General features: G+C 35.4%; 1 protein-coding gene across 2 annotated transcripts in view; it reads left to right on the forward strand.

The window, feature by feature from the left end:
• LOC143857272 (putative LRR receptor-like serine/threonine-protein kinase At1g63430) overlaps window positions 1-11903 on the forward strand; it is a 15675-nt gene extending 3772 nt beyond the window's left edge. Inside the window, exons 6-13 of one of the 2 annotated variants that reach the window (XM_077367691.1) lie at window positions 2888-3004; window positions 3122-3189; window positions 6421-6672; window positions 7214-7422; window positions 9021-9153; window positions 9243-9400; window positions 10363-10578; window positions 11451-11903. In XM_077367691.1, the coding sequence (XP_077223806.1) occupies window positions 2888-3004; window positions 3122-3189; window positions 6421-6672; window positions 7214-7422; window positions 9021-9153; window positions 9243-9400; window positions 10363-10578; window positions 11451-11696 (1399 nt within the window). In that variant the 3' untranslated portion in view covers window positions 11697-11903. The remainder of the gene's footprint in view (window positions 1-2887; window positions 3005-3121; window positions 3190-6420; window positions 6673-7213; window positions 7423-9020; window positions 9154-9242; window positions 9401-10362; window positions 10579-11450) is intronic. The other variant, XM_077367692.1, reaches the window with a different exon arrangement.
• Window positions 11904-14602: the final 2699 nt, after the last annotated feature.

The raw sequence follows: 14602 nt of genomic DNA on the forward strand, positions 1-14602 counted from the left end.
ATTAGCAGCATGGGCTGCTTTTCAAGGAACTCTCCACCAAAATTGGTGCTCCATCACGGAGACAGTGTGAGATTTCGCAGAAGAAACGGAAGCATTGTGGATAGAAATCATTATGAAAAAATATGGCTTTTTGGGAATTGAAGTCCGAAGAGGGTAGGCTGTTTATATTAAAAAAAGAAAACTTTTTTAGGATGTAATTGAATTTAGGATGGGTATTAGTCATAGGGTAGATTTTAGGGACAACTGAGGTTTTTGTTGGATTTGTGACTGAAAATGAAGCTCTTTATAGGGTTTACATGAGCCTATATTGGATGGTTTAGAAAGGTGGTCGTAGTTATTTGGGATTGTAAGGGTTAAAGTACTTTGGAAATTATGGTTTGGGACAGGTCTCGAAGAGGATAGAATAAACTATATCTGGTGTTATTATTAGGGAGGTTAGAGGTTTATATTCCTAAGAATCCATGCAACATAGAATATATGATAATGTTATTATGAAAGTATAAAAAATGTTCCGAAGAATAAGGTAGATAGGGGTGTTGTTATGGTATCAGTCATCAAAGGGTGATTCTATTCATACCTTTTTCAAGTTTCACTTGAAAAAAGGTGTCAGTGATTCAATTCCAGCAAAGGTATAGAAGGGTAGTAGAGTTCATTGATCAATTCTTCATCTACCTCACATGGGATTAGAGGGTGTGGCACCTCAGATGTTGGGAGAGCGAGCCTTTGGTGTTAGAGCTTGCTTATTTTAGACAGATTTTTTTTTTTTTTTTTTAAGAAGATAATTTGCTTTCTTAATTAAATTTTTTTTTTACAAAGCGATGAAAAGGTGTCCTTACATTCATACAATATAAAAAAGAAAATATATTAACCAATAGGAATCGATTACTAATGACTAAAACATAAAAAATTACAAAGGGATGCCAAGGTGTGACATACATAAAATACAAAAAAAGGAAAAGGAAATATTAACCCATAAGGAGTCGATTACTAATGACTAAAACATCTTTATCAGTGCCTTATCTAGCCAGAATGTTCGCATCTTCATTTGCCATTTATAAATGGTGGTTTAATCAAGGCTTGATCATAGTACAATGATTGACCATCTCAAGAATGAACAGAGCTAGTCGCCATGGACCTTCTGAGAGTCCTTTTGCCCAAGAAATCACATTACTGGAGTCACCTTAATATCTCATTACTGGAGTCACTGTCAATCATACACATACCGAGAAAACATACCTCAAAGATCTCCAATCCAGATCATAAGGATCTAGCTTCTGCTTCATTAGTACTCATTACACCACAATGCCTAGAAAAACATTTGAGGACCTCCTCAAGGTGATTTGTAATGATCCCATAAAGTTGAGTTTGATTACTTATACCGGAAGGGTTATCCAGTTATTGTGCTCATTCATAATATGCCATAACAAAACATATGGGGCGAGCATCCATAGTGCCTTTCCATGTGAACCGAAAGGGGATGGGTTCCTATCCAAAAATTACAGATTGATAAAATTTCGAAAAACTCAAGTCAATGTCTAATTGGGATAGAAGTCCTCCCAAAATTTGCAAATTTAGAGGGTTTGCGCCCGTAGCTCAAAGTTTCAGGCTTTGTTTCTCAACCTTGAGGTCTCAAGTTCGATCCCAGCTCACCAATGAAAAACCAAATTGCAAAGTAAATGGAATCATTAGATGATTTAAGAATCCCTCCTCACTTTTGCAAAGGGTGCATCTACTTGCAAGACGAATTTGTCTTTTCTTGAGACTAAACTAAGAATATTAGTCCAATGTGATGAGGAGTTTCCATTTCCACCGCATAGCTAAAAAGGGATCTAAACAAAAATTGTTCTTTTGGATTGGGGGTCCAAGTCCTTCTATCGGGTTCTTGATAGGAAAAATCGACCAAGAAGGAAAGAAAGATAGGTTATCAATTTCTCTTTGTTTAGGTTTCTTTGAGATTGATATTCCATACACCCCGGTGGTTGACTAGAAGATATAAGTTCAAAAAGGCATGACATCCTGAAAACTCACCTAACCAGATATATTAGAAAATAAGTGATGGAACCATTAAAAACATAAAAAAGAAAAAGAAAATAAAATAATTGATAGAATATTTAGAGCCAAACTGACATTGTTGTCAAAGTTAGTGGACAAGGGACTCCTATCCTATGAGTGATGTTGAAAAATGAATATTGAGAACATTAATACAAGACCTTGGCTATTGTTGAAAGTGATGAAATGAAATCTGAGAAGTGATAGCTGTAATGTGAAAAGGAACCCTTGGTTGATTCTATCAAGTGAAACTTTGATGGGAGCTTGACAGGCAACCTGAGCTCCATCAGCTTTCAGTGGGTAGGGTCAAGGCAGGCTGTTAAAGTTAGGATTCCATGGCATTTAGGTAACAAAGATTCCAGAGAGAGTTAAAAAAGAAAATGGATTCTATAAATGTTTATTGCTGGTCATTGAAAAGAAGTTCAGGTCCATCCGTCCAGCTTAGTTTTTCCATAGATGAGAGATGGGACTTAGCCGATGATAATGAAGTATCTTTCAAACTTATATTGCACGAGCCAATAAGATAGTGAACTCTCTAACTAACTAGAGAGTGTATAGTAGGCATGAATTATGTCTCCATATTCCTTTATTTTTTGGTGGTAACTGGCCTGCGTATGTTCTTGTAACCTTTTTTTACTTCGGCAATAAAATTGAAAATGAAGAGATAAAAAAAGGAGTGTAGTACTTGCGCTTGTGCAATATGGTTGTATTTGATCGAGAAAATCACTTGGTTTATTTGGTAATAGTCAAGTAGTTCAACATATTTCAAATGCTGTCAAAGAAGTTTTTTTTTTCAAAGATTTTTTATGGATTTCTTAATGGCTAATTGCTGTTTCAGGTATGTTCCTCTCCAAAATGCCACGGGCTTCTGTCGATCACCTCAATTAAAAATTGCAGATTTCTCATACAACTTCTTTGTTGGAAAGATACCCCAATGCCTGAAATATCTTCCAAGGTACCGATCTGATGTTTTCGTAATCCCCATAGAAATGCTCTTGTTGTTGTTTTTTTTTTTATGTGGAATGGTAGAAATGCTCTTGTTCCAGCTAGCTTCTTATACTTTCGTGTGCAGATCAAGCTTTCGAGGAAATTGCTTCAAAGACAGTGATTCTAACATGCAGCGTACTGCTAAGCAATGTGGTGGGTCTCCTATTAACTCTTATTTCTTTCAAATTTTCCCTCTTTAGGCTCATGTGTTGGACAATAGGCATTTCAATTGAGAGAAAGAAGAAAAACTGAATTTCTATCGGATTATTTTTTTTGTTTGTCTTAGTTCTATACATCAGGACATGTTTTCTGCTTCTCTTATTCCTGATATTTTTATAAAGGCACTTATACTACTTCTATGCATATTATGGACATTAAGATATTTGAAAAATTGATAATAATATTGTGTCTCAACTTGTTTTCTGATTTGAGTACATATTGCATCATATGGCATATGAAATATAATAATATTTGTTATGCTGCTACTCTCTCTCTCTCTCTGTGTGTGTGTGTGTGTGTGTAAGTTTAATGCAACTGTAACCAACAATTATGTTATAAATTGCCTTTAATAACTAAGAATTAAGAAATAAACTAAAAGAAGTAAAACCTTAAGAACTGACTAAGAATAGGAAGCTAATCATAGAATGCTCAATACCAATATTTATAAGTTTTCAGAGGAAAACAATGACAAGTCACAGTTTACTTTACAAGGCTAGATATCATATAGCCATGGTTTTAAATTTCGGCCAAAACGAAACGAAATGACCGAAATATTTTGGTTTCGGCCACTGCCGAAACTAAATTTACATGAAGTTTTGTTTCTTTACAAGATTTCGGCAAAATTTCACCGAATTTTCAAAATTTTGCTGAAATGTCCCCGAAAAGTCGGTTGGAATTTCGTTTTTAGCCCTTTTTTACAAATTTGTCCACCGAAATTTTAAAAATGTCCACCGAAATGTTTTAATTTGCACCAAAATTTGTGAAATTTCTACCGAAATAGCCGAAATTTTCACCGAAATCGCTGAAATTTACACCAAAATTTTACACATTTCGGTTGAAATTAAAAAAAAGAAAGAAATATTATCATATTTTTACATGATTTCGGCTGAAACCGAAATATTTCGGTTTCGGTGGTGGCTAAAACCGACACCGAAACCGAAATTTAAAGCCTTGGATATAACTACATCTTGCTTATGGCACTGAAACTGAGTAACTAAGCAAATTTAATCGTTAATGAATTTAGCAATTTTGATGAAACTTGTTTCAAAATGAACCCAAGTATTATGTATTCTTTATTGCTTTGATCTAGCAAAATGTATGAAAAGAAAATTGAAACAATGATACCTGAAATTTTGACAATTTATATGCCACTCATATGTTGCATGTAAGTAGCCCATATGGACCATGTGAAAAAACATTATACAATCAATACAAGTGAGTTGCATGGTGTTTTTGTATATCAAGTGTGAAAACCAATACTTGCTGAATATGCATTGTGTGGGATGATATTCATATCCTTGCAATTCATCTTTCTGGGATTGTCAAAATTTTAGGTTTTGGTCCCATGTCTGATGCTTTGTGCTTTGTCCAAGTGATGTAGCACATTAGTGATATTTTGGTATTGTTTGTTGTAAAGTTGGTAGAATAAATTGGTGATCAAATTTTCTATTATCCCACCGCTGATTGGTTGTATGTGACTACCGTGCTTCTGCTACACTTGGGAAATAGAGAATTCCTAGCAAAAATTCTATAGAGCTTCACTACACTTTAGAAAGCAAGAAAATTAGACAAGGAAAAAGAAAAAAGAAAAGTTTCGGTGAGGACCTGATAAGCAATCAGGCCCTCCATGGAGGCAGCCTAGAGCTGATGAATAGGGGTGAGAAAAAAGGAAAAGGAAAATAAAGTGAGAAAATACAACAAAATTCATGTATAACTGGATTGTGCTAAATCTTCTCATTCCTTGATTTCATTCCTTTTTTCTAAAAGTTTAATGATTTTTTAATTTTTTAACTAAAATAAAAAAAGCTAGTTATAATATTATTCAGGCTACTAATATTGGCATTACCATGTGTTGATAATGGGGCGAACTCTCCTTATCTTTTCTTCTTTAATTGGCTTCTGAGAGATTTTTGTGAATTGTAATAACTAATAACCTTTGACAGCTGGTTAAATAATAAAAGATGGGGTGAGTTCACTCCATCTTAAATTTCTATTTGCATATGTTTCTATACTTTTCCATATTTTACAGGATTTTTACAGAAAATTGCAACCAAAACGGACATGTTTTCAAGTTTTGACTGAATTAATGTAGTGTGTATGTGTGTGTGTGTGTGTGTTTTTTTTTTTTTTTTTTTTTGGGGGGGGGTGGATTTGCTAGCATCCATCACAAAAGGCATTTCACGGATGGTCTGTTGCATCTGACAGCAGCCACCTCATGAATGAAGACAAAATGTGCTGAAAAGTGAGCCTGTCTGGCTGCTGTCAGATGCAACAGACCATCCGTGAAATGCCTTTTGCGATGGACGCTAGCAAATCCCATATGTATGTGTGTGTGTGGAGAGAGAGAGAGAGAGAGAGAGAGAGAGAGAGAGAGAGAGAGAGAGAGAGAGAGACGGTTTTGGTTTCGGTATGCATTCAGTGGAGATGGAAACAGAAGCATCTTGGTTGGTTTGTGTCGGTTTCGGTAGAAATTTAAAACCATGATAGAAATGAAGACATTTTATTGCTCTCCCTTGGTGGGTAAACCAGGTTTTGTCAGATCTCTACCAGTTCCGGTGAATAAATGTAAAATGAATATTATTCCAGTAAGGTGTATGATACAGGCTAGTACATTTTCTTACAATAGAAATTAGTTATGTGTTACTTCGCCAAATGGAAGCCCCAGAAATCAACAGTATCACAACAACTTAACTGTGACAAAACTTGAGTTTTTTAGTTGCTAATACATTTTCTTACAATAGAAATTTGTTATGTGTGACTTCGCCAAATGGAAGCCCCAGAAATCAACAGTATCACAAAAACTTGTTTGAGACAAAACTAGAAATTTTTAGGTTTCCAATGGAGTTCATCTTAGCCTCAGGTTATTAGACTACTGAGTTAAAAGTCTCGATTGAGTCTAATGGGTCTAATGGGCTGCTAGAGACTGTTGGTACTTGGTCTTATTTTTAAACATTGGATATTTTAACTATGACACTAGAAGTAAGCATATTCATTATTATGGATCAAAATCCTGGTTGCCTCTTGATAAGTTTATCACTTTTATTTGGCCATATTGAATGTCACTTTTTTTGCTTCTCTCGTAAATGTTTTTTTTTGTTTTTGAATGGTCTCTCGTAAATGATTATAAAGGCAAAATCTCATCAGGAATCACTTTGTTTTCTGTAGGTGGGGCTTCACCTGTGAAAAGTCATCAAGCACCTACCCAAGAGTATAGCCATACCAAAGATGTACATTCACACCTGGGGTCATCAAGACCTACATGGCTTCTAGCTTTGGAAATCACGACAGGGATAGTCGTTGGTTTCCTTTTACTACTTGCTATTTTCGCTGCTGTTAAAAGATGCAAGGCAAAATCTCAACTCATAATCCCTTCGAAGAAAACAGCTAATGGGAAGGACCACATTGCAATATCTGTAGGTTAGTTTGTTGACTTGGTTGTTTTCTATCTCTCTTGTTCTAAAGTTGTTTTATTTAATTACAGTCTCTGTCACAAATATCGTTCTCGGAAATTTCTCACCAAGGGAAAATTTTGGGATATATTAATTTTTTTTTATATTTTCGGGTCAATATCGGGAAAACGATTAAAATAAAATTATTTAAAAAATATATAAATATATAAAATTTAAGAAAAAATATAAGATAAAAATATCATATAAATATTGGGATAATATCATGATATTATCAAGATATTTTATGGAAAAAAAATGAAAATATCGCTTTATTTTTAAATTCTCAGGATTATTTTGGGATTTTGTCGTTTTATCAAAATGTCGTGATAAAAAACGCGGTAGTTTGAAATTATCTGAGAAATTTTTCGACATAGATTATAGTCTTGCTGTGGTGCTTCTTATACTACTCTCTACAGTATTGTTAAAGAGGAAACATAATTCTTGTACTTTCTCCGTATGTTTTTCTTAGTAGAGGAATCATACTTCTGATTTAGTGATATTTTGTGAAGTAGATGCTGAGTTGTTGAAGGATGTGTTGAGGATAAGTCGACAGGATCTTGAAGTAACCTGTGAAGATTTCAGCAACATTATTGGCACTTCTCCGGACAGTCTAGTCTATAAAGGCACTATGAAAGATGGTCGTGAAATTGCTGTGATATCTCTATGCATCTTGGAGGAACACTGGACAGGCTATCTTGAGCTTTATTTTCAGAATGAGGTAATTCAAACCTTAGTGAGAAATATCAGTTATAAGTTCAATTTATTTTGATTTTATCAATGATCAATTGAATAGCTAATATTATCTTTTATTGCACTACCATTCAAAAAAATTTTTATCTTTTATTGCATTCAAATGAATTTATCGTGATAAGTTGACAACGACCCTTGTTTCCATTAGTAAATGGTGCTCTGATCATAGTAACTAGTTTACATTGCGTTTACTAGTTACTTTAGTTGGGGGCCTTAACAGTATAGTGATGGAGACATGAAGTGTTACTGTGGCAATGTTTCAATGGTGGGTACTCCTCATCCCCGCGGTTGCAAAATGTTCTATGGTTATGAATAAAAGCATTTTACCTAGTTTAACGAACTTGAAATCCAGAAGGAAAATTTCGAAGATGTAAACCTGAAACCTAAAGTCAAGTTTAATTTCTAAATGCTAAATTAAGGAAATTTTAACATTGAAATATTGTTTTAATGAAATTGAGAAATTGTAGAATTGTACTAACATGATAATATATTTTCTCGAATTTAATACCATATAATTCGACCTCCATTAGAATACCCTAAGAAACATTAGTGTGAATAATATTTCTATAACCATAATTGTTGCTAGGGAAATGTCAAGTGTAGACACACAAACCCCAAATTGTAGTTGGTTTCTCGCTTTGGAAGAGCCACATTGCTTTAAAATGGACCTCCTATGATGAAGGGTTTTTTTTTTTTCTATGTGTGTAAATAACTGCTTTTAGGGTGTGGTGGTGCACCTGGACTTGCATTCCTTTTGCTACAAAGGGTCAAGCTTCTAATACTTTGACCTGATTTGCAATTGGTGGTTTAATTCCCTACCCTGTCTCAACCGAGAAAATGGAAACCTCATCAGTTTTTAAAGTCATTGATTTTGATATAAAGTCTTTGTTTGGAGTTGGAGGCTATGTCACAAATATCTCCAATATTTTAAAAATATAGCGATTTTATCGAGATATTTTGATAAAATGATAAAATCCCAAAATAATCCTGAGAATTTTAAAAATATATATAGCGATATTTTCATTTATCGTGATAATATTATGATATTTTTACAATATTTTTTGGGAAGTGATTTATCTGCCCCTTTTCTTCACTTGGGACACCCAAATCTAGTGTATCTATGACTGGCAGAGGACCAGACTGACATCATGGGGTAGTGTTCAACGGGCCAGATTGCCACACACACTGATTTGGGTGTCCCAAGTAATGAAAAGGGGCGGATATATCACTTCTCTATTTTTTATTTTTTCTTAATTTCTATATTTTAAATAATTTTATTTTATCATTTTTCCCGATATAAACCCGAAAAAAAATCAATATATCCCGAGATATTCCCCTGCCAAGAAATTCTCAAGAACGGCATTTGTGCATAGGTTGGAGGTGGGACCTGGACAGCTCTGCCTAGTTCTGAGTCATCAACAAGTTTCTGAAAATTGTAAATTATTAAATTTTCTTCAACTATATGAACTCTATAGTTTAATTGATGTCGAAAGAGAAAGGGGAAATAAAACATTTGACTTGGGAAAGAGAGCAATTTAAGATTCTTTGCATAATTCCTTGCATCAGGTGGCAGATTTGGCAAGATTAAATCATGAGAATACAGGAAAGTTAATTGGTTATTGCAAAGAGAGCATCCCATTTTCAAGGATGCTGGTCTTTGAATATGCATCAAATGGGACACTTTATGAGCACCTTCATTGTAAGTGGATTTTTATTGTGTAATCCTAGTTATAGGTATTCATTATTTCTATTTCTAATCCTATTTTATTGTGTTATTTCATAAAAAAGATGGTGAAGGAGGTCAGTTATCCTGGATCAGGCGCATGAAAATAATTATTGGAATCGCTCGTGGCTTAAAGTATCTGCACACTGAGCTTCATCCCCCATTCACACTGTCTGAGTTGAATTCAAGTACTATATATCTTACGGAAGATTTTTCTCCCAAGGTATGCTGAACCAATCTCATCTATAGTTCGTTTTTTCTTTTCTTTTTTCGTTCTTTTGTGTGTGTTGGGATTAATCATAACTATCAACCTTTGGGTCCCGCATGCGTACATGTATGTATAATTGAGACGCTTGATCTTATAGAGTATCATGATCTTGGTTGTGGTCCCAGTCCAAGCTTACATCCCATCCTTCAGCTTAAGACCTACAAAAATCGACAGTTTAGCTTTTATTGGCTGAACCATAGACGGGTCCTGATGAATTAAAGGGATCAGATCATCCGATCAAGGTGCGGTCAATGAAAATTGGCCAGAATTGTGTGGGTCAATGGCAATGAGCTGTACTTGTGCTCGCCGGTAAGATCAATGGACCTGATCACATCCACATCACACATGTGAGGCACAGGAAGTAGCTGTTAGGAAAGAGCCTAACAGCCACCATCTTTTAAGTATGTAAAGAGTGTTTTTAGTCCTTACAATATAATCCATTCGTGGATTTAAGATATAGATTGCAGCTAAAGGATTTGAAAGTCCAGATTTCAGAAATACTTTCTGTTACTGTTTCCAGTTTCCACACATGATGTTACCTTAAGATTATTTCATCGGCTTAACTGCAATTCAACTGGTTCTAATTCTAGTCAATGTTTATGTCGGTTTCGGTGTTGGTTTCGGCCACCGGTGGAAATTTTGGCCGAAATCATGTAAAAATAATAAAATTTCATTTTTTTATAAAATTTCCACCTATAAAATTTCCACCGAAATTTTTAACATTTCAGTGGAAATCATAAAATTTCGGTGGCAATTTGAGGTAAATTTTGTGTCAGCCTTTACCAAAATCAGAAAATTTCGGTCGAAATGTTTTGATTTCGGCCGAAATTCAATACTATGATTCTAGTATGCAATCTCATATGGCATTATAGAGATATATCCCTTTCGAAATATTATTTCCATCTCCATTTGTGCAGCTGGTCGATTTTGAAAGATGGAAAACAGTACTTGCAAAATCAGAAAAGAACCCCAGTTTTATGAACAATGCAGTTGCTATTCGTGGTTTTCTGGATTCTCTAGAGAGACGCAATGTGGATGTCCAAGGGAACAAATTTGCTTTTGGAGTACTCTTACTGGAAATAATCAGTGGGAGGCCCCCATATTGCAAAGATAGAGGATGCTTGGTGAATTGGGTAAGAACTAAGTAACCAATTTCTGTGTGCTATTATTTTCTCTTTTTCCCCATTTTCTTTTGCATGGGCATATGTAGATATGTGTCTTCGGTTGAAAGATTTGATCCCAAGTTGATTTTTCACTACTAAATAGTTTGTCCTATTAGCATTAAGGACTGGGAGAGGGGTAACAAATTGTATGAATTCGTAAGAACAATTTCACAAATCAGGAATGTTATCTTTTAGTAATATGCATTACTAGGGCACTGGGTGTTCTCAACTGTTTGGATACACATTTGTATCCAAACCCAACCTCATATAAAAGGCCTTTGAATCATTATGAAAGAAACAAAATGATTTCTCATTCTTTCTTGGAAACTCTCCATAAAGGTAAGCATTATTTTCTAATCAGAACCTTATTCCTTATTTAAGGAATTTAGTCTAAAGTTACATCAGAAAACATAATAGCTGTGCAGCGGAATTTATTCTAAAATTCCATGAGAAAACAAAGTAGCTATGCAGTTTTCATTCTATTTCCTATTTATGTTACAGCAGATAGGAGTGTGAAAACAACCAATTGCTCCAAAAGCTTAAGCTGTTGGAGATGGCATTATTTAATCTTTTATACTTTAACAAGGTGAATCGGAGAGCTAATTGCATCTACAATTTGGTCTCTAATGAATGTCTCGAAAGGTTGCAACATCTGGATCTATGAAGAACTAACTAAGCCTAGTAACCCTGAATCAACTAGAATAACCATCAATCTTGTTGTTAATCTACTATCAATTTGTTTTTCCTTCTTTCATCTGAGTACCTCTAATAAACAACATATGACTTTGGATACACATTTGATGTGTAAGTTCCAATTAAACTAAGTTTCTTTTGTCTTGCAGGCAAAGGAGTATCTGGAGTTGCCAGAAATGCTGTCCTATCTGGTTGACCCTGAATTGAAATATTTCAAGTATGATGACCTTAGAGTAATATGCGAGGTGGTGAACAACTGTTTCCAACTCGACCTATCCAAGCGGCCTTCCATGGAGTCACTAGGCTCCATGCTGGAGAAAGGAATTGACACATCAACAGCTGTTGATCTGAAGGAGTCTCCCTTGGCATGGGCAGAACTAGTCATATCATCCTAGCTCCGCGGCCCACTCTGTAAATCCAAGATATACGTCTGAATCATGTTTTTTTTCCGCCAAATTCGGCTCTTTCTGTATATTTTTTTGGCTGGCAGGAAAGCTTGAGATCTGTTGAAAAGTGTACAGAATGCGAGAGCACGATTTATCATTCAAAAAAAATATGAATCTTGAGATCATTAAAACAAAGAGGATTTGTGGGTCTTTTCACCTTTTCTTGTTTTGAGTTCCATACTCTTTGTTCTCATGCTGTGCAAAAAAGGGGAAACAGAGCAAAGAGAACTGTACAAGGTTAGGGAAATTATATCAGCACAGCCATGTTTTAATAATTGCACAAACCCATCTTGTCCTTTCTTTTTTTCAATTGGCTTATGAGAGCTTTTGGGGAACTGTAATGACCTTCAAGAGCTCTTTAAATACTAAAAGACAAGATGAGTTAGTGAAAGTATCAAAACATGGGTGTGCTGATATAATTTCCCAGTGTCCTTTCTTCAGTTTTAACAACATTTCAATGCACAACTCATAAACTTGATGTTTCCCTTCACTTCAAATACATAAAATAAAGCTATCTCCATCTTTATTCTGCCTTCCAAGATTATGAGAATGCTGCTTTTTTCTACATATCTAGCAGAAAAATAGTGCATGCATTTTGTTTTTCTACACAAATCAAGGGACACTTTATAGCTTATCTATTATTATGTCAATTTAAAAGCACAAGATCATTTATAAGAATGATCTGGAAAATGGAAGGAAGGAGATCATAGCTAAGAATTTCTCAGAATATTAATGTCAGCTGAGTTGTAAGTTTGCAAGAAATTGAATGAACATGGTTTTTCTGCTCTTTAAACCATTTTGCAAGAAATTGAGCAAGACAGCTTTTAAAAGATTTGACACTGCATCTCAAAAACATGGTTTTAAATTTCGACCGAAATCCAAAATTTCAGACCGAAATTTCGGATTTCGATGGAGACCAAAAAATCAATAATACCCGAAACGGTATTTTATTTCGTCCAAAATTTTGGAATTCGGGTCAAAATTTCGTTTTCCCCCGAAATTTCACCCAAAAATCTGTTTCTTTTTTTTTAAATAAATTAATATTTTACCGAAATTTTGGTAATTTCCGCCGAATTTTTATATCCAGTAAAATATTGTTTTTCTGGTTTCGCAGAATTTCGCCGAAATTTCCGGAATTTCTCCAAAATTCAAATAAACCACAAGTCGCTTTCTTTATTCCTTTACAAGAGACCATTTCTCATCACAGCACTCAAATCAAAATGTGAAACACATAATGTGATTTCTCTCCTTTACACCCCACCCCATACGGGAAAACATGGCATGAGACATGCCCATGACATGACACATGCACGAGAGTATCATTGCTCTTCACACCACCCAAATCAAAAGAAAAAAGTACGAAATTTGGAAAGCATGGAAAGCAGGCAGCATTATCTTATCGACGAAACACACACGATTCTTCAAAAACAAGTGGAAAAAAGACCAGAATGCCCTTCCTAACATAATCAGAGCACAGATAGCCTCCTCATATTTGGTTGAAGGCGGTACTTGCCATGATATATCCTTCTCCGTTAAGGCATGGGTCACTAATGGAATGGCACAAGTAATCCTCGTTGCCTCTTCGCGCTTATCTCTATACATTTCGAATAAATGGGTAAGCGTTGCTGTTTTCAAATAGACGTTGTTATCACGTATAAACTTTGTTTCCATCAAGTAAAACGCACGCGAATTTTAAAGATTGTCTAGAACATTGCCGGTTTTCGGTTAGTCTATTAACTCCTTTGGGTCAAACCATTGGGTACGCCGCCCGAATCTCGAGTACACCGTCGGAATATCCGACATTCCGAGTACTCGAGATTCCGGCGGCGTACTCGATATATTTGAACATTTGTTTGAACTCAGAAATTCGGCAGAGTACTTGATATTCCGACGGCGTACTCGAGATTCCGCCAGTGTACTTAATATGTTTGAACATGTGTTTCAACCCAGAAATTCTGCCGGCATATTTGATATTCCAGCGGCGTACTCGAGATTATCGCGGCGTACCCGATTGTTTGACCCGAAGGAGTTAATTCACAAATAGAATGCCGGCAACATTCCAGACAATCTTTAAAATTCGCGCACGCTTTACGTAAGGCAAACAACGTTTATACGTATAACGACAGTGTCTATTTGAAAACGCCAACGCTGCCCCCTTTATTTGATGTGTATAGAGACATGAGTGGAGTGGAAGCAAGGGTTATTTGTGCAATTTCATCAGCGTCCCAGGCATTAACGGGGAGCGAGAAATGATTTAAATGCAGCCCCATTTTCTTATTAAGAAATACTAAAATAATGAAAAGGGGACTGCAAATAGAATGATTGAGGTGTACTGCATTCCACCAAATACGATGTGGCTATCTGGGCTCTGATTATGTCAGGAATGGCATTGGGGTCTTTTTTTCACCCATTTTTGAAGAATCGTGCGTGTTTCGTCGATAAGATGAAAGGTCCCTGCTTTCTGTACTATGTTGCAATAAATACCCACATTCCGTACTTTTCTCAAATAAAAAATGTGAGAAAACATGATGTGACTTTTACACGCCACTTACTCTATGTTTATAAAAGCGATGATACATTACTTCAACAACTGCAAAAATATCTATAAACTTGCCTGAAAAAGAAATATAGGTAGACGTGAGGAAATTATAAAAGGTTTCGTTATATTAGGAACTGGTGGTTAAGAATAGGGGTGCAACTTGGGTCGGGTTCAACCCCAAAAAAAGGTCAGGTCGGGTCGGGGTCGGGTCAAATTTTCCTTACTTGAGTTGAGTTTGGGTCGGGTTCGGTTTGAGGGTTTGGCAATCCGAGCCGAGTGAAACCCAATATTTTTTATGAAATTTGTCATGTGTAAG

The sequence above is a fragment of the Tasmannia lanceolata genome, unplaced genomic scaffold (assembly GCF_043159265.1).
Source record: "Tasmannia lanceolata isolate RefF3 unplaced genomic scaffold, GAP_Taslan_0.1 ptg000024l, whole genome shotgun sequence".
NCBI classification, from domain to species: Eukaryota; Viridiplantae; Streptophyta; class Magnoliopsida; order Canellales; family Winteraceae; genus Tasmannia; species Tasmannia lanceolata.